The 20,472-nt window shown below is 35.8% G+C and overlaps 1 protein-coding gene across 6 annotated transcripts in view; it reads left to right on the plus strand.

Moving 5' to 3' along the window:
• Positions 1–20,472, plus strand: part of NCK1 (NCK adaptor protein 1) — a 77,276-nt gene that overhangs the window by 54,529 nt on the left and 2,275 nt on the right. For 4 of the 6 annotated variants that reach the window (XM_034995382.1, XM_034995371.1, XM_034995390.1 and 1 more), the window contains 2 exons: positions 3,329–3,575; positions 18,384–19,096. In XM_034995382.1, the coding sequence (XP_034851273.1) occupies positions 3,350–3,575; positions 18,384–19,096 (939 nt within the window). In that variant the 5' untranslated portion in view covers positions 3,329–3,349. Of the gene's footprint in view, positions 1–3,221; positions 3,576–3,599; positions 5,885–18,383; positions 19,097–20,472 lie in introns of those variants that run through there. The other 2 variants (XM_034995361.1, XM_034995405.1) reach the window with 2 other exon arrangements.

A 20,472-nucleotide genomic window follows, 5' to 3' on the forward strand; every position in this document is an offset into this window, starting at 1 on the left:
AGGCATCTGTCTTTTACCATTAAGTATGTTGTTAGCTGTAGGTTTTTGTAGATCCTATTTATCAGGTTGAGGAAGTTCCCTTCTATTTCTGTTTTTCTGAGAACTTTTATCATGGGGGTTAAATTTTGTCAGATGCTTTTTCTGCATTGAGTAATATGCTCATATGATTTTTCTTAGCTTGTTAATGTGGTGAATTATACTGATTAATTTTATATATTGAACCAGCTTTGCATCCCTGGAAAAAACCCTACTTGGTCATGGAGTATTAGTTCTTTTTATATACTGCTGAATTCTATTTGCTAGTATTTTGTTAAGGATTTTTGCATCTGTTTTAATGAGGGATATTGATTGGTAGTTTCCTCTTTTTATACTGTTGTGTAGTTTTGACATAAGTTAATATCAATTTCAAAGATAAATTGGGCAGTATTTCCCCTCTGCTATTTTCTAGAAGGGATTATGTAGAATTGGTGTAAATTCTTTAAATAATTGGTAGAATTCTTGAGAAGCCATCTAGACCTGGAGATTTCTTTTGGGGGGAAAACTTGGAGTTTTCAAGTTATGAATTTAATTTCCTGCATAGTGACAGGGCTATTCAAATTATCTATTTCATATTGAGTGTGTTTTGGTACTTTGTGTTTTTTGAAGAATTGGTCCATTTCTTCTAAGTTGTTGAATTCGTGTGTGTGGATTGTTTGTAGCATTCCCTTATTATCCTTTTGATTGGAGGAGACAGCTTTGACTAACCCAAATACAGCTTAGAAACTAGGGTCAGTCCCCACAAGTTGCATGGCTAATACAATAATAGTAAGGTGACAACTGGAAGGATCATTGGGATGTTGATAGGAAACTAGAAAATTCTGGGTATACAACCTTCAGTGTCATATCAACTCTAATTTTCTATAGAATGTCATTTGCTGGTTTTATGTGATTACTCTTTTAGGTAAATTTTAAAGTCAGTTTTGTCAAGTTTCAAAATAAATTCCTTTGGGGCCTAGGATTAAATTTATAGATTAATTATAAGGGTGTGTGTGTGCAGGTTCCCACAGGGAAGGAATCAGAGTCAGTGTTCAAGTATGCCTGGAAAAAAACCCTCTCTGCTTTCTGTTGCCTCAGAAAGTCATCATTCATTGTTGTAAATTTTTTGCATCATGTGCTAGTAATAATTAAGACTTGATTATAACTTTTTATTTGCAAGTAATTTCAAACAGAAAAAAATGCAAGAATACAAATTGATTTTTCTGGTTTCTCTGTTCATTTTTTTTGAATACCACATCATCCTCTTATTTTAGCATTAGTTAATTTCACTGCTGTACGTACTTGAGCCATTCTTACAGAAGAATGTGTGGTAGGTTTTGAGGCCTTGCAATGCCACCCAAAAAGCATCTACCTTATAAACACAAAGTATCTACACTTTAATACTAGTGGATGTTGAATTGTAGATTAAAATGCATTTCTTTGAGAATATTGAACAACTTGCTTCCTTGTTGAGAAAAGAGAATGCTGGGACACCTGGGTGGCTCAGTTGGTTAAGCTTCTGCCTTCAGCTCAGGTCATGATCCCAGGATCCTGGGATTGAGTCCTGTATCAGGCTCTCTGTTCAGGGGGAGCCGCCTTCTCCCTCTGCCCGCCGCTCCCCCTGCTTGTGCATGTGTGCTCTCTCTCTCTCTGACAAATTAAATAAAATCTTAAAAAGAAAGAAAGAAAAGAGAATGCAATTCAAGATCCAAAACTATTTGATTTGCTTGCTAAGCCAGGGTAGCTGTTTATGTAAAATAATCTCTCTGAAGAAAGCAGGGAGCTCATCTTAATAAATTCAAGAGTGAGTTAGGCTTGTAATTTTCCTTTCTTTCTTCTGAAAGAGTTTGTATAAATTGGAACTACTTGTTCTTTGAATTTTTTTTTTTAAAGATTTTATTTATTTATTTATTTGAGAGAGAGAGAGAGAGAGAGAAACAGCATGAGAGGGGATAGGGTCAGAGGGAGAAGCAGGCTCCCCGCCAAGCCGGGAGCCCGATGTGGGACTCGATCCCAGGACCCTGGGATCATGACCTGAGCTGAAGGCAGTCGCTTAACCAACTGAGCCACCCAGGTGCCCTTGTTCTTTGAATTTTAATAGAACTTGCGTGTAAACCGAGTGGTCCTGATGTTCATTATGGGAAGATTTCTTAATGACTGATTAAATGTTACTACTTTTTTAATTTTTATTTTTCTATGAATTTGTATATTTTAGTTTCAGATTTATTGATAAAGTTATTTTTAATATTGCCAGGTGATTTGAATGTCTGCAGCATCTCTAATTATGGCTCCCTTTTTATTACTAGTATTTGGGTGTGTTTTTTCCTTTTCTCATTTATAAGTCTTGCCAGAACTATGTCCATTTTGTTAGTCATGACAAAGAATTACCTTTTTGTTCTGTTGAGCCTTTCTTCTATATCGTTTTGTTTCATGAAATTCTACTTTTATTTGTATTATTTCATTTTTTCTACTTTATATTATTCTATGTTTCTAACTGCTTAAGACATCCAGTTCATTAATTTATTTCAGGATTTTCTTTTCTGATGTAACTATTTACAACTAGAATCTCTTTCTATATATTCCTTTTGCTGCATCTGACAAGTTTGATTATATAAAGTCTTTTTATTATTTTAGTCCTCTAAGTATTTTCACAATGCTATTATAATTTCTTCTTTGACACATGAAGTTTTAGAAGTTCCCAAACAGGAGGTTTTTAACAAGCTCTTTTTATAATGATTGTCAGAGAATATGGTTGTGGGATACCAAGTACATGAAAGTTATTGAGACTTTATCACCTCACATTGGTAATTTTTATATATGTTCCATTTGTATTCTGTTTAGAAGTAATATTGGTGTCTATTTATTAGATCAGACTCAGTGGTTTTGATGTCAGTTCTTATCTAGTCTTACTAATTTTTTTGTATCCTTATTACTGAGATAAGGTTAAAAATTGTCCTCTGTGATAATGGATTTGTCACATTTTTTTTGTGGTTCTGTCAGTCTATTTTGGAACTATGTTAATAGGTACATATAAGTTTGGCTGTTATGTATATTTAATAAAACCTTCAATTGTGTAGTGAACTTCTTTATTACTGGTAATGGTTTGCCTAAATGGTTTGCTCTTTTTGTGTATTATTAATATAGCTACAACAGTTTTGTCTTTATTAGTATTAGTATTGCCTGTTTTTGTTTGTTTTTTTTCATATTTTTTCCTTTCAACCTTTCAGTTCTCTTAGGTTTTTACGTGTATCTTTTTTGAAAAGCATTTAGACCACTCCTAGACCTTATAAAAATGTTTTATATGTGGTTACAGTGTAGCTGAAGCTGCTGAAAGATGGCAGAAGAAGTGGTGGTAGTAGCCAAATTTGATTATGTGGCCCAACAAGAACAAGAGCTGGACATCAAGAAGAATGAGAGATTATGGCTTCTGGATGACTCTAAGTCCTGGTGGCGAGTTCGAAACTCCATGAATAAAACGGGTTTTGTGCCTTCTAACTATGTGGAGAGGAAAAACAGTGCTCGGAAAGCATCTATTGTAAAAAATCTAAAGGATACCTTAGGTAAGTTATTTTTGTATTAAAACACCAATAATACTTTCTTTTAAATGGATGCTAGAGCTTGGTTCTTTGTATAGAATTTTGGCAGCATTGGGCAGAATTGACTAGAAAAGGCCAAGACTAGAATTTCAGCTAGGCCAGGTAGGTTTGCTCATAGCAGGGATTCAGCCAAGTCAGAAGAGCAGTAAAGGCCATAAGTGTTAGTGGGCAGTTTCTATAAATCTAGCTGGTGTTCAAGGGCCAGACCAGGGTGGTGCCCATGAGCGGACTGAATCTGATCCTCTAGCCGGGACCCCTTGAACTGTGAGTGCCTGTTGGGGTTTAGGTAAATTCTGCATCTAATTGAGACAGGGATAAATGAGGGAGATTCAGAATTGCCTCCTTGGCATTAAGGCAGTTTTTTTTTTAACATGGCACATTGCTGTATTTTAACCTTTAATAGCTTACATTTTGAATTTTGCTTTTAAAAACAAACCATCATTTTGTTTTTGCATTTGATAAGAGAGTTTTAAATTGTGCATTATTACTGTAGATTACCATCTACAAAGCTGATTTCTTATTTTGTTTTTCTTTTTTCCCCCATTTTCTTCCTCTAACTGTAAAGTTTGTTTGTTTTTACTAGCTCTCCATTAGGGCCAGAGATAATGGAACCTGCTTCACAGTGGGCTTGGCTGAGCTGATAGGAAGGAAATATGCACAGATGAGGACTGGCCTCTTTCTTTTTTCTTTTAATTAAACTCCTACTTGGCTGACAGGAAGGAATGGGAGGGACAGAATTTCATTTTTGGTATTCAGGCAAACATGCTGTTACTTAATGGTTCTTTGTATATATGTGGATGAGAAAGTAAAATTTCTCTTTGCAGAAATAGTTTGGGAGTAATGTGGCATGACTGACAAATATGAAATACTATTGACCAACTGCTTTATATTAGCTTTATTTTTTATTCAGCATTATTGTTATTCTAGAGTGTTCTTTCAGATACCAGCAATAGATGACCAGTCTTTTATTTTTAACACTGTAAAATAGCCAAAACCAAAATATAGTACGACTCAAATATAAAATATTTTAATATTGGTTTGTGAGTGAATAACATTTCTAGTATTCTAAAGGTAGTTTAATAAAGGGAGTTATTAATCTGATTTTCACCATGACTTTTAACTGCTGTATTTGAGGTTACCTTTTATTAAGATTTTAATAATTAGCAAATAAGACCATTATTATTAGTTTTTAAGTGAAGGACAAATCAGAAAGAGATTATCCTTGACAAGCTGAAGAGACCATAGTTAGAGCCAGGAACTTCTGATTTTGTAAATATTGGACACTTATTTAAAGCATGTAGATCAGAGATATTAGGGAAAATTAAGGTAACTTCTATGAAGGAAGTATGCCTCATAGTGATGAAGGCACAAAAAGGATTAGGGCTACACTTAGGTAGACTTTTTTGTTCCTTTTTAAAAGGATACTAGTTTCCTGGGACTAGAGCAAATGTTTAAACAGAAGATCATGAAAAACGTAATATCATAGAGCAAAATGGAAATATATCCCAGTTTTAGATATTACTGCATATAAACTTAAAAAGCCCAACTGGATAGAATTTTTATTATTTGTTAATACGCCTGGGAAACCTTCCATACTATTTTCTGATATTATTGAGACGATTTTGGAAAGACTATATCCATTTAAGTCCTAGAATATCTCTGTTAACTTTATTACTGTATTATAGTTATTGCTGCCTATATTGCAGGATACTTGAAAACATTGTTTTAAGTTAATGATCTTTAGTTCTCCTATATAATGATGTAATTCCAGCTTTTGTATCAGATAGCCTTCTTTTTCTCAGAATTTCTGAACCCCTTTTTGATAACTTAAATGTCCTATGTGGTTAATGGATTTGTTTTACAATGATTGTGCTGGTGGAGACATTGTTTGAAAAATAAGAAAGAAAAGGAGAAAACAAAGGAGAGAGTGAATGTATGAATATATTTTCAACTATTGAAAATATATGCTTTAAAACGTCTTCCAAAATAAGTTTGAATAATAAAGGTCACATTTGTGGCCATGATGATATACTTGTTTTACAGGTTCTGTTAAAGTTCAGTGGGGGGAAAGTTTTAGAGAGAAGCCTCAGAAAAACTTTCTATTGCCTGGGTGTAGGCCAAGTCACATGGATTGGGTGTGGGGAGTTTCAGTGTTGCAGAACAGACCAGGAAGCTCACTGAGAATTATCCTGAGCTGTGTTAACAAACTGACAAAAGGAACACGGGATTTTTATTCAAAATGGATTGGTTAAACGTCTTTAAAGATTTTTTCAGTAAGTTCATCTGTTTATTAAATCCATAGTTTTCTTGTAGTTTTTGAATTCGATTTTTTACTTTAAAGAATTTAAAGAAAAACTGTATGGAACCTGGTATGTTTATATAATAGACTGGTGCTTTATACTGTTTATGAAACATAAGCTAAATGATTGGTGATACTTCAAATAATATTAGTTTTGACTTGATAAGTAATATGGTTTTAAAATGTTTTAGTATCAGTGTTTAAAAATAAAGAGAAAAAGGATATAAATGAGTTTGCAGTTTTAATTTGGTAACTTTGAACTTAGCATAGACGTTTGAAGTGAATTAAATTATAACATTAAAAATATGAGGAAAGAAAGTATTACGTGAGCAAGTTCCTTCATCCTCAGTATTTGAATTAACATTGTTTTAGTACTTTTTACTTAGATTTTAGAGGAACAATATAGAAGATAAAGCAGTAAAGAGAATGTTTTGATTTAATGTAGGATTGCTAGAAATGGCTCTTTTGGTAATTGTGAGATTTGATATTTTGAAATGAGTCTTGAGAGCAGCTGCATACAAAGAAAATGAAAACACTGAAAGAAACTAGTGAATTATTGGGATTGTTTTGAGTCCAGGTCATAATGTAATACTGATACTAACTTACCAGAGCCTAATGTGTATATTTGCTAATGGCCTTTTTATGATCTTATGATAGTGAACTTGATTTGATCTCTTTGAACATTTGTTTGGTGTTTCTAGAAAAATGAACAGAGGAGTTGTTGTAGAAGTCTCATGCATAAGGAATCTAAGGAAACAAAGAGTAACCTGTTGAGATTTCATTTTCAGTCAGAATGGAAAAGGAGCAAGTACTTTGTTGAGAAAGAATATGTAATTGTAATATTAAGATTCATTTGTTTCTTTAGTTAACTTTGGTGGCCAAGTGAATCCTGGAATATCTCTCTTTTGTTTACTTTTTGGAAAGTTAATACATTTTTATTTATTTATTTTTATTTATTTTTATTTTTTTTAAATTTTTTTAAAGATTTTATTTATTACTTGAGAGAGAGAGAATGAGAGAGAGAGCACATGAGAGGGGGGAGGGTCAGAGGGAGAAGCAGGCTCCCTGCCGAGCAGGGAGCCCGATGCGGGACTCGATCCTGGAACTCCAGGATCATGACCTGAGCTGAAGGCAGTTGCTTAACCAATTGAGCCACCCAGGTGCCCAAGTTAATACATTTTTAGATCCACTTTTTGGGTTAGTTTTCCTTTTGGAAAGTTATTAATTTATTCATTTGTTTTATCAACATATTTTTCTTGAGAGCCTACTGCAAGCCAGACAAAAATCATAGAATGAAAAACTAAGACTAACTTGCATAGAATTTACATGGTGAGGAGGTAGATGGAGGTTGTTATTTAATATTAATACAGTGGATTTCATATCTTGGTTTGGTCATAAGTGATGGTCACTTGGTGGTCATAAGTGACCATAAATCAACCAGAAATGGTGTAAAAAGAATCATTGATACAGTGATTCATTATATACCATCAATACAGTGATAAAATTATCATTCTCTCTGTTGTCTCAGAAAGTCGATAATCTTACATACATTTGTAGACCTGAGGGTCAGGGTTTGAGATTTGCAACCAAGATACTCCTTTTTTCATTACCTGCAGCAACCCAAAATTTGTATTTATTTTGCTTTGCAGTAGAAGATACAGTAAATGTGCTCCTTGTGTGGTGGCTAGAGTAAACAAAGAGGTACAGTATTTTAGATAAAACAGAATAATAATAATAATTTATCTTATTTCATGTAGATGAAATGAACAGATAAAAATACAAAAATTTAAATAAAAACTCGTAATGGAAAGAACACCATATATTTGTATTTAGAATTCCCTAGTTTTGCTCCCAGATGTACCACTTATTTAACCATGTGGCAAGGGGTATATAACTAAACTTTCCTGATTTCTTATTATTTGTGAAGGAGAGTTGGGCAAGACTAGATGATCATGGAATGTCCCTTCTAACTCTAAAAGTCTTACAGTCCTGGTAAAAAAAACTGATAAGTCTTAACATGTGATAGAAATCAAGGGAAAATCCATGAGGGAGAAGCTGGTTTTGAAGAAGTAGGAATGTAAAAACCAGAACTACAGTTCCTTAAAGAATTAGAATCAGTAATACTTTCTTTGGCCTCATTCTGTTGAACATTTATTTAGTCAGTGATTTAGATGGAGGGAAGATGACATGCTTAAAGAAAAGAAGACTGAGGCCAAAAGAATAACTAATAAATTTAGTTCAGATATATATTTGAAAAGTAAAAACTGAGGGGCGCCTGGGTGGCTCAGTCGGTTAAGCAGCTGCCTTCGGCTCAGGTCATGATCCCAGGGTCCTGGGATCGAGTCCCGCATCGGGCTCCCTGCTCGGCAGGAAGCCTGCTTCTCCCTCTCCCATTCCCCCTGCTTGTGTTACTGCTCTCGCTATCTCTCTCTCTGTCAAATAAATAAATAAAATCTTAAAAAAAAAAGAAAGGTAAAAACTGAGATAGAAATAAATAAGGTGAATAGGGACAGACATTATAATGTAAAATTCTACATTAAGTTTTTTTTTTTTTTTTAAAGATTTTATTTATTTATTTGACAGAGACACAGCAAGAGAGGGAACACATGCAGGGGGAGTGAGAGAGGGAGAAGCAGGCTTCCCACAGAGCAGGGAGCCTGTTGTGGGGCTTGATCCCAGGACCCTGGGATCATGACCTGAGCTGAAGGCAGATGCTTAACGACTGAGCCACCCAGGTGCCCCTCTACATTAAGTTTTTAAAGGGAATTGAAAAGATAACTGAGAACCTGGCCTGGCAGGATTTTATATGAGTAAGAGCTGCTATGAGGTCATGATCTCGGGGTCGTGGGATTGAGCCCCGCATTGGGCTTCACACTAGGTGTGGAGCCTGCTTAAGATTCTCTCTCCCTCTCCCTCTGCCCTTCCCCCTGCTCTAAAAATTAAAAAAAAAAGAAAGACTGCTATGATATTGTGGGTGCTAAAGAATTTCAGTGCAGTGCATGATAGATCTATGTCGTTCAAGTGAAAGGATGCAAATAGCTACTTTTTCTGTGTGCTGGCCAAATGAGCCATGACATAGTTTATCCACTTTGGATAGGTATACTTTAACAGTGGTATTGAGAAACTTGGATGCTTCCAAATACTGGCATCCAGCATATCAAGGATTTGGAAACCAGGTTATATAAAAGTAGTTATGTGTAAAAAGATTTGCCTTAGGAAAAAGACAACTGTCATGTGAGTGGAATATTCACAATGCTTAAACAGATTCTTAAAAACTTGGAGGAGTTAATAATACATTGTTTTGGTCAAGAAACAGTGTTATAGGAGGAAAGAAGTAAGATCAGTGGGTAGGAGTGAGGGGCAGATTGGAAGCTATACTAACACTTGGTTTTTCTTTGAACAAAGCTAATGATAAAAATGACTACCTCATTGTTGAGTGAGCACATCTTCAGTGCTCAGACCTGAGCATTCCCTCCCAACCCTGGCCAAGTCTAGCTATAAAATGCAATAATAAAGATTTTAAGTGTTTTTGAAAAATTAAATGCCAGAAGCACTAGGAGTAATAACTACCATTGATTAACAGCTCTGTGCTATGTAATGTGCTGGGGACTTTACGTATATTCTTTAAACCAATGTTAGAAGGTAGGTACTTTCTACACACCACCATTTCACAAACCTGGAAACTGGAGTTAAATGAAGATTAAATAACTCAATGAAGATCAGATGAACCAGTAAGTAGCAGGACTAAAATTTTGTTAGAGTTTTCCTAGTGTACCCATTATGACTAAAGAGTAGAGAAATAATTAGAATCAGATAAGCAATGGATTAGAAAGATTTGATGCAAGGGGGACTAAGATTAGGAGGATTGTGAACTAACTATGAAGTTGAGAAGAATTTAGAAAAGTTAATACCTTGATGGGGGGGGCGCCTGCTTGTTGTGAATGATCTCATTGTTGCTGATGATCTCATTGTTGCTGATTGAGAAATTAAGAGATATTTTACATTTGCATAATTTTGTAAAGTACTTTTCCATGGATTCTCTCATTGGTAACAGGAAATTGGAAAGACCATTTTGTAGCAGTAGAGACAAAGGGGCAATAAACAGGTTCTTCTCAAAGAATTGTAAGTAGGGGAGAGAAAAGCAGCCTATTGATTATGCATATATTTGTCAGTCACATGATAAACACTAATGGAACACTTAATATGGGCTAGGCATTGGGGATGGAGCAGTGATTAAACACGTGTTTGTTCTCAAAGAAGTAAATATTGGTATACAGAGGATCAAACATTACATTAAAAATATTTACAAAGAATAGTAGTGGCACAAAAGAGAAATACATCTGTTCTGTTTGGGGAGAGAGGGAAATCTCCAGTGAGAAGAAGATACCTTGTTTGAGTCTTGAAGAATGAGGGTGGCATGTGTTTGAGGTGAAAAAAAAAAAACGTCCTAGGCAAAGACTCAGAGTCTTGAAAAGGTCTGGGGCTTTGGGGTACTGAGGAGCTTATATGTCTTAGCATTAGTATGAGGTTAAAGAAATGCTCATGAGATCAGAGAGGGCTTTGTGCTGCATAGGAAACAAATATTCTAAGCTTTTGTTTTTTTCCCCGAAATATTTCTGGCCTCTGCAATTAAAATAGGTTGTTTTTGGTGTTTTTCCACTTGGAAGTTTAATGGGTGGGTCTGTCCAAAAATTCTTCATTCTTTTTTTTGACAGTATATAATTAGTCTTAGGCATCTTTTTCAGAATTAAAAAAAAACATTTTGGAACTAGCCGTTAGCTTCAAGTTTAAATTTGTATTTGCTTATATCACTCTTCAGTTTTAATCAACCTAACATTTATTGAGCATCTGGTATATGCACAGTTCTAAATAGTATAGGAAATGAAAAAAAATCAGTGAGACATGGAATGCTCTTCCTTTCTGGAAGCTGCTGGCTATAGTAGATAAGCTTAAAAGACAAACACAAGAAATGTTATGATACAAGTACCTCACAAGTACAAAGTACTAGAGTGCTTTAAAAAGGAGAGCTTACATTATTGGGAGATGATGGTGGGAAATGAAGGATGTTGGAAAACACAAAATGGGAAGTGAATAAAATAAAATTGTTATTTGAAGTGGCGCTTCTTGAATGGGTAGATTTTTGATAGGCAGAAGTTTTTTTTGTTTTTGTTTTTTTTAGATTTTATGTATGTATGTATGTATGTATGTATGTGACAGAGAGAACACAAGCAGGGGGAGCAACAGAGGGGAGGGGAGGGAGAGGGAGAAGCAGGCTCCCTTTTGAGCAGGGAGCCTGATGCGGGGGGTCAATCCCAGGACCCGGGGATCATGACCTGAGCCTAAGGCAGATGCTTACCCGACCAAGCCACCCAGGTACCCCAATAGGCAGAAGTTTTTTTTGTTTGTTTGTTTTGTTTTTTTTTTTAAAGATTTTATTTATTTATTTGAGAGAATGAGATAGAGCATGAGAGTGGGGAGGGTCAGGGGGAAAAGCAGACTCCCTGCTGAGCAGGGAGCCCGATGTGGGACTCGATCCCAGGACTCCAGGATCATGACCTGAGCCGAAGGCAGTCGCTTAACCAACTGAGCCACCCAGGCGCCCCAGGCAGAAGTTTTAATAGGTTTTGGAAAGAAACTAGCAAACAAGGCAAACAAAATCTTGAAGGTTGAAATATTATTTATTCCTGGGTTTTTAAGTGGCCCATTTTTATTGAGATTTAGCATAGTTTCATTGCAGGTTATTACAGAAAGAATATTTTATTTAACAATTAATATATGTAATATGCTATTATTTTACATTCACTTTTTAAAAATTTATTCACTTCTTATAACACTGTGACAGTAAGTGGTGTTTTCTCCATTTATAAGCTCAGAAAAGTGAAATAGTTTGCTCAGGTTTCCACAGTAAGTGGTATAGCTGAGATTTGAACCCAAAGACTCATTCAAAGTCTATGCTGTTTTTTGGGACGCCTGGGCGGCTCATTTGGTTAAGCGTCTGCCTTTGGCTTGAGTTGTGATCCTGGGGTCCTGGGATCAAGTTCTGCATCGTGCTCCCTGCTCAGCGGGGAGCCTGCTTCTCCCTCTGCCTGCCGCTCCCCCTCCTTGTGCGTGCGTGCTCTCTCTCTCTGTCAAATAAATAAAATCTTTTAAAAAGAATTACAAAGTCTTTGCTCTTTTCAGTACTCTATACCATAAGCCTAGAAAGGAAGAGTGAGGACATTCTGGAGAGGGCTATAGATTCTAGGAAGAGTATTTCTCTTAATTTGATAGTCAATAAAGAGCCACTGTTGACTTCTGAGCAATAATGTCATGTGATTGCAACTGTATTTATGGATGATGGGTTGGAGTGGGACAGATTGGATTAGTAAGGAAACTAGTTTAGAGGGTTATTGAAGACTCAAACACAACAAAATGGGCCTGAAATAGCATGGGAATAGTGGGAATGGAAAGTGTTGGCAGAAAGGAAATACGGATTTTATGTGGGAATCTTCTAAGAAAAAATTTTTATGAGGTAAAATTCGTATAACAAAATCATTTTAAAGTGTACGTTTCAGTGGTATTTAGTATACTAACAGTGTTGTGCAACCATCACATCTGTCTAATTCCAAACCATTTTCATCACCCAAGAAAACCCTATTCCAATTAAGCAGTCACTCCCCATTATACCCTCCCTTCATCCCCTGGCAATTGCTAATCTGCTCTCTGTATATATGAATTTACCCATTCTGGCTATTTCATGTAAATGGAATTATACAATATGTGATCTCTTGTGTCAGGTTTCTTTCAGTTGGCATCCTGTTTTTGAGGTTCATCTATGTTGTAGCATGTGTCGGTACTTCATCCCTTTTATGGCTGAATAATACTCCATTATATGGATATATACCACATTTTGTTTATCCATTAATCTGTTGATGGGCATTTGGGTTGTTTCTACCTTTTTGTTATTGTGTATAGTGAAGCTGTGAACATTTGTGTACAAGTGTTTGGATATGTATTTTTGGTTCTTTTGAGTATATACCTAGGAGTGGAATTAATGGATCATGTGGTAATTATGTTTTTTAACATTTTGAAGGGAACATTAAATTGTTTTCCACAGCAGTTGTACCATTTTACATTTTGGTCAACAGGGTAGGAAGGGTTCCAGTTTTATCCATATCCCCATCAACACTTGTTATTTTCTTTTTTTTTTTTTTTAGTTTGGTTTGGTTTTGTTACAGATATCCTGATAGGTGTAAAGTGGTATTTCATTGTGTTTTGATTTGCATTTCAACAAAGATGGTGAACATCTTTTCATGTGTTTTGGGGGCATTTGTATATCTTTGTTGGGGAAGTGTTTGTTCAAGTCCTTTGCCTGTTGTTGAAGTAGGTTCTTTTTGTTTCTGGGTTCTAAGAGTTCTTTATATATTCTGGATATAGACCTTAGACTGTAATCTTTTTTTAATTATTATTGCTTGTGCTTTTGGGGTCACAAGAATTCATTGCTAACTCCCAGGTCATAAAGATTTTCCCTGATAGTTTTAAAATTTTAACTCTTATATTTGAGTAATTGATCCATTTTGAGTTAATTTTTTTTTGTCATGCGAGGTAGGAGTATAGCTTCATTCTTTTGTACATGGATATCCATTTCTTCCAGCACCATTTGTTGAAGAGCCTGTTGTTTCCTCCATTAAATGGTCTTGGCACCCTTGTTGAAATCAATTGACCATGGATGTATGAGTTTATCTCAGGACTCTCAGCTCTATTCTTTTGGTCTATAGGTCTGTCCTTTTGTGCTAGTACCATACTGTTTTGATTACTCTGTGGCTTAGAAGTGAGTTTTGAAATTGGGAAGTGTGAATCCTCCAGTTTTGTTTTCATTTTTTCATTTTCGGGGGTTGGGGGCAAAGGGAGAGGGAGAGAGAGAGAGAATCTTAAGCAGGCTCCATGCCCAGTATGGAGCCCAACACGAGGCTCGATCTCACAACCCTAATATTGTGACCTGAGCTGAAATCAAGAGTCATTGCTTAACCAACTAAGCCACCCAGGTGCCCCATTGTTTTCATTTCGTAGGATTGTTTTGGTTATTTGGTGTGCCTTGCAATTCCATATGAATTTTAGAATCAGCATTTCCATTTCTGCAAAAAAGGAGTATTGGAACTTTGATAAGGATTACATGGAATCTATGGATCACTTTGGGTAGTATTGCCATCTAAAAATATTGAACCCTCAAATCCATAAACACAATGTCTTTTCATTTATTTAGATATACTTTAATTTCAGCAATATTTTGTAGTGTTCAGTATACTGGTCTTGTACCTCCTTGATTAAAAAACTTAACCTGTGTATTTTATTATTAATGCTATTATAAATGGAATTGTTTTCTCAATTTCCTCTTCAAATTGTTCACTGCTAGTGTATAGAAATGCAACTGTTTTTTGTGTGTTGATTTTGTATCTTGCAACCTTGATAAATTTGTTTCCTCTAACGTTCTTTTGGTGTGGGTTTTTTTAGGATTTTCTGTATATATGATCATGTCATCTGCAAATAAAGATTATTTTACTTCTTCCTTTCTTGTTTGGATCTCTTTTATTTTTTTTTCTTGCTTACTTGCCCTGGCTAGCACTTCCAGTACACTGTTGAATAGAAGTGGCTGAAAGGGTATCCATGTCTTATTCCTGATCTTAGCTTTCAGTCTTTTACTATTGAGTGTGATGGTAACTTCAGGTTTTTTTTTTTTTTTTAATAAATGCCCTTTATGATGTTGAGGAAATTCCCTTGTATTCCTAGTTGGCTGATACTTTTTATCATGAAAGAATGTTAGATTTTATCCAGTGCTTTTCTACATCATTTGAAATGGTCACGTGTGTTTTTTTCCTTCCTTATATTAATGTGGTATATAATATTGATTTTCGTATTGTTGAATAGATGAACTACTCTTCCATTCCCAGGACAAATACCCTTTGTCATGATATACATTCCTATGAATATGCTGCTATATTGTTTGTTAGTATAGATGATCCCTATTTTGGGGGCACCAGGGTGGCTCAGTCGTTAAGCGTCTGCCTTCGGCTCAGGTCATGATCCCAGGGTCCTGGAATCGAGCCCTGCTCAGCGGGAAGCCTGCTTCTCCTTCTCCCACTCCCCCTGCTTGTGTTCCTGCTCTCACTATCTCTCTCTCTCTGTCACATAAATAAATAAAATCTTTAAAAAAAAAAAGTTTAGATGATCCCTATTTTTTGCAGGTTCCATATTTGTGAATTTGCCTACTTGCTAAAATTTATTTCTAAGCCCAAATTGATAATTGTGGTGCTTTTGTGGACATGTACAAAGTGGCAAAAATCTTGAGTTGCCTGATGCACATGTTGCCAGCTGATGTTGAACAAGGGTGATGCTTAACCAACTGCACCACCCAGGCTCCCCCTAGAATTCCATCTTTATACGTTGTATGCCCATTAACCTAGATTTAAAATTACTGTTTTATACGTTTGTATCTTAAATCATATAGGAAAAAAGGATTTATAAGCCAAAAATATAATATTACTGACTCTTATATTTATGAATGAAGCTACCTTTACTATTGTTCTTTATTTCTTCATATGGCTTCAAGTTACTGTTTAGTGTCTTTTCATTTTATTTTATTTTTTTAAAAGATTTTATTTATTTAGTCGAGAGAGTGAGAATGAGAGAGAGAGAGAGCATGAGAGGGGGAAGGGGGCAGAGAGAGAAGCAGACTCCCTGCTGAGCAGGGAGCCCGATGTGGGACTCGATCCTGGGACTACAGGATCATGACCTGAGCTGAAGGCAGTTGCTTAACCAACTGAGCCACCCAGGCTCCCATGTCTGTTCATTTTAGCATGGAGAACTTTCTGTAGCATTTCTTGCTCCTTCAGTTTTTGTTTAGGAGTGTCTTAATTTCTCCTTTGGTTTTGAAGGACAGTTTTGCTGGGTATAGAATTCTTGGTTGACAGTTTTTTCTTCTATCATCAGATTCTACGCCCTTCCTAGGGTTTGTTGCTTTTTATTATAGGTTGTTGTTTGCTTGTTTAGTGAGTTTTCTAAGCTATTTTTGTAAAGTCTGTATTCTTTGTCATGTGTGGCCTCTGAAGTTGGGTGTTCTGTCTTTTCCTTCCCAGCGTTTTCGTTCTGTCTGTTCCTTGTCCCAGTTGTTGTCCCTTGCCCCAGGCTGCTGCATCAATTAAATGATTGCAGTAAAAGAATGAGAATGTTCCAGGTCCAGTGAAACCAAGGCAAGCCTTTGTGCCAATCCTTCACGTGGCTGCCAGATAGGTTGTGAAACCCAGCATCACAATTCTTTGAGAATAAGATCTGTATTGCTTTCTCTGGCATTAGGATTGCCAGTTGCTGTCCTCAAAGCCACTACTGATTTGGGATGTAAGAGATGGTAGACAGGCAATTTAAAATGCCACAGCATTCTCTTACTACAAAGCAGCAACTTCTTTTTTCACTAATCCTTGCCCTAGTTTTTGTAAGTTTTTTTTTTTTTATTAGATTCCAGAGTTCTGTAAAAGTTGATTCTGACATTATCTGCCAGCTCATATTAATTGTTTTTTTTTTGGATGGATGGAGCCCTAGAATTCCCTACTCTGCCAGAAATCCCTGATTTGGAGATTTTTCAGGATATCATTAACCACTAGTAAGGAAATTGGGAGGCAGGGAATTGATTTATGGGCATGGGAGAGGTTATTTTTATTTGGACATGTGTGTTGTATTTGAGGTGCTAATAGTACAATCTGTAGATGTCTAGTGACAGTTGGAATTGTAGTGCTTGAATTCCAGAAAGAGCTTAGACCTGCAAAGAGACCTTGGAACCTTCTATACAGAAGTTACAGAAAATAAAAGTATAAGATATCCTTGAAGTAGAAAGGAAGTCCAGGCATCATATCTTGGGAAACACTTTCAACTGAGGAATCTATTCACCTTTTCATTCAGCAAACATTCACTTGTTCCTATTGTGTGGGTGCTGGAGATAACAAAGGTATTAATATCCAATTTTCTGCCAGGAAACTCACTCTCATATTAAGGAAGGTAAGAAAATAAGTACAATACAATTTTATAACAAGGTTTAGAGGAGCCCAGACAGAGATACACAAGAATATCTAAAAAGGTAAGACAGGAGACTCTCAAGGGAGTTAAAGGAGAAAACAATAGAATAATCTATGATCTTAGTTGCTGCATAGAGAGTTTAAAAAGAATGAGGGCTCTAAAGGTACTGATTTGGCAGTAAAGAGATGACACAGTTTTTATAAGAATGGCTTAATTGAGTAGTTTGGTAGAGTGGTAGAGATTAAAGGACCAGATCATAAGGAGTTAGGAGTGAATGAATGGTGAAGAGGTTGAAGGAAAAAAAGAGGCAGCTTTTTAAAGAATGGTGTAATTCAAAAGGAGTAGCAGAATTGATGTAACTTTATTTTGGAATAGAAGTGATCTGTGAGTATGATTTTAGACTGTAGAAGGGACTGAGTAGGAGGGAAACAAGGATGGCCAAGAGTCCCAAAAGAGGCAGGAAAGGTGATATTTAAAAACCCAGGAGGATCAGAGATTGGAAACTTGCATGAAGAAAAAGAGTGAGGGTAATAAGAAAGAGTTTTGAGATTGTGGGAAGGTACAAGAAGTTTTATCTAGGAATGCCTCTGTTTTCTCAGTAAAAGCAGAACACAAAATCATGTGCTAAGAAATGATCAGTAGTGAAAACACATGACAAAAATTGACGTAGCATACATTTATGATGGTAGTACCATGTGGTGCTTTTCTCATTTCTTTCAACAAATATACATTAAGCATCTACTGTATACTAAGCACTGTATGAGATCCTTGGTGTTATATCTGTGAACAAAGTAAACAAAAATCCCTGCTCTTCTGTAGCTTGCATGTGAACAGGGTGAGGGTAGACAAACAAGGAAATAATGTATTATTTTAAAATAAACATAATGAGGAAAATAGAGCAACATGAACCTGGGAACTAAGAAAGCAAATGGAAGGATTACCCAGACATAACTACAATCTTATATTACATATCAAGTTGTAATTTATTGTTCTGTTTCCATACAGCTAATTGCAAAATTAGGTTGATAAAAGTAAGACAAGAATATGTACTTAGATTGTAGATATGAGAGAAATAATCTATATTTACATTTGGAAGAAATTTTGTTAAATTTAGGAAAACTATCATTATGTTATACAATTATTTCAACACCTTTGAGAGAAAAGTGAGAAGGTAAACTGTCATGTAATAACTGCATTTACATGTTTGGTTATGAAAAGAATTTGTGAAGGAAGTCAAAAGGTACAACTTCCAATTATAAAATAAGTCATGAAGATGTAAAATAAAGGAAAAAAAGAAATTTGTTATCTACAAGTTTAAAGGCTGAAAGAGCTCCAGAGGTGAAGATCCTTTTTAAAGAATGAATAAATTGGTTTTTTTGGTTTTCATTATCTTATATTCTCTTCTTATTACTCTTTTTTTATGTGAACAGGCATTGGAAAAGTGAAAAGAAAACATAGTGTGCCAGATTCTGCATCTCCTGCTGATGATAGCTTTGTTGACCCAGGGGAACGTCTCTATGACCTCAACATGCCTGCTTATGTGAAATTTAACTACATGGCAGAGAGAGAGGATGAATTATCATTGATAAAAGGGACAAAGGTGATCGTCATGGAGAAATGCAGTGATGGGTGGTGGCGGGGTAGCTACAATGGACAAGTTGGATGGTTCCCTTCAAACTATGTAACTGAGGAAGGTGACAGTCCTTTGGGTGACCATGTGGGTTCTCTGTCAGAGAAATTAGCAGCAGTTGTCAATAACCTAAATACCGGGCAAGTGTTGCATGTGGTACAGGCTCTTTACCCATTCAGTTCGTCCAATGATGAAGAACTTAATTTTGAGAAAGGAGATGTAATGGATGTTATTGAAAAGCCTGAAAATGACCCTGAATGGTGGAAATGCAGGAAGATCAATGGAATGGTTGGTCTGGTGCCAAAAAACTATGTTACCATTATGCAGAATAATCCATTAACCTCAGGTTTGGAACCATCACCTCCGCAGTGTGATTACATTAGGCCTTCACTCACTGGAAAGTTTGCTGGCAATCCATGGTATTATGGGAAAGTCACCAGGCATCAAGCAGAAATGGCATTAAATGAAAGAGGGCATGAAGGTGATTTCCTCATTCGTGATAGTGAATCTTCGGTAAGTTGGTTTTCAAATAAATGGAAATAGAGCTCTGAGTATTAAAAAAATAATAGAAGATTGGAAGGGTTAAGTTTCTTCCCTAAAATTAACCAGGTGATAAGTTGGGACATACATTTAGATGTTCTGAACCTGAAATCAGTGTTCTTTACACTTGTATTTATTTTGGATAAAATATAGCCCTAGCAGTGATAACTACACTGGATTATTTGGCCTTGTTTAATTCTGTTTGTCTTGCCTTTCTGAAATACCTCCTTTTGCGTTAAACTGAAAGATGGAGAAAACTGAACCATGGCTTCTTCAGAGTAAAACAACACAATGAACTAAACTGGGAAAATACTTTTTTTTGAGAAAAAGAGAGAGAGCATGAGTGGGGGAAAGGGCAGAGGGAGAGAGAGAATCTTAAGCAGGCTTCACGCTCAGCGCAGAGCATAATGTGGGGCTTGATCTCACAACCCTGAGATCATGACCTGAGATGAGGTCATGACCTGAGATGAAATCCTAAGTCAGACGCTTAACTGATTGAGCCATCCAGGCACACCTGGGAAAACATTTCTTAAATTGCATATTGGATGTGCTGTCATGCTTAGTAAAGGAAATCCCTAAATTAAAAAAATTAAGTTTTAACTTTCTTCATAGATTGGTTGTTTGGAAGTTGGAAACCCTTAAATTATTTACCTCAAAAACCTATTTTAATACTCACTGTATTTGAAATGCATTTGCAATAAAAGATACATTTTTTCCAATACTAGTAAAACAGTAAAAGTATAAAACCATAAAAATTGAATAATAATTATATGGGCTCTTTTGGTTAATGTTTAGGATATTAGAATTTGATGATATTTATTTCCCTTTAAAATGGTCTTTATTTTTCCTTTTAAAAGGATACCACTACTTTTCCACTTTTCAAAACATTAGTATTGGTTTTGTTTCTGTGTATGGAGTTGTACAAAAGTGAACGTGTGATTGTGTAAAAGGTTGAAAGTCGGAAGAAAACCTATCTGTTTGGTGTGTGTGTGTGTGTACACATGCATATGGTGTATATATGTTTATAAGAGGGAGGGAAGAAAGTAGAGAAGGAGAAACCAAGGCTAATTGAACTGCTTGATATGAAGTTCAGGAAATGGGGCCTATACATAACCCCTAAGGAAGAGCAGGATCGATGATAGGGAAGAGTGGTGGGATTTGTTTTCTGTTAGATGCCTGACTTAACCCTGCTTTCCAGGACAAGCAATGGGCAAGAGGGGTTAGGAAGTGAGTGACCTCAGAGCAAGTGGTAAGAGTAACCATAGGTATAGGATGTTTCCAAGAAGCCCACTGTTTGAAACTTTGTCAGTAATTATATAAAAGGAGACTTTTAGACTGTTCAGAAAAGT

The sequence above is a fragment of the Mirounga leonina genome, unplaced genomic scaffold (genome assembly GCF_011800145.1).
Source record: "Mirounga leonina isolate KUSES-001 unplaced genomic scaffold, KU_Mleo_1.0 Mir_115, whole genome shotgun sequence".
Lineage (NCBI taxonomy): Eukaryota > Metazoa > Chordata > Mammalia > Carnivora > Phocidae > Mirounga > Mirounga leonina.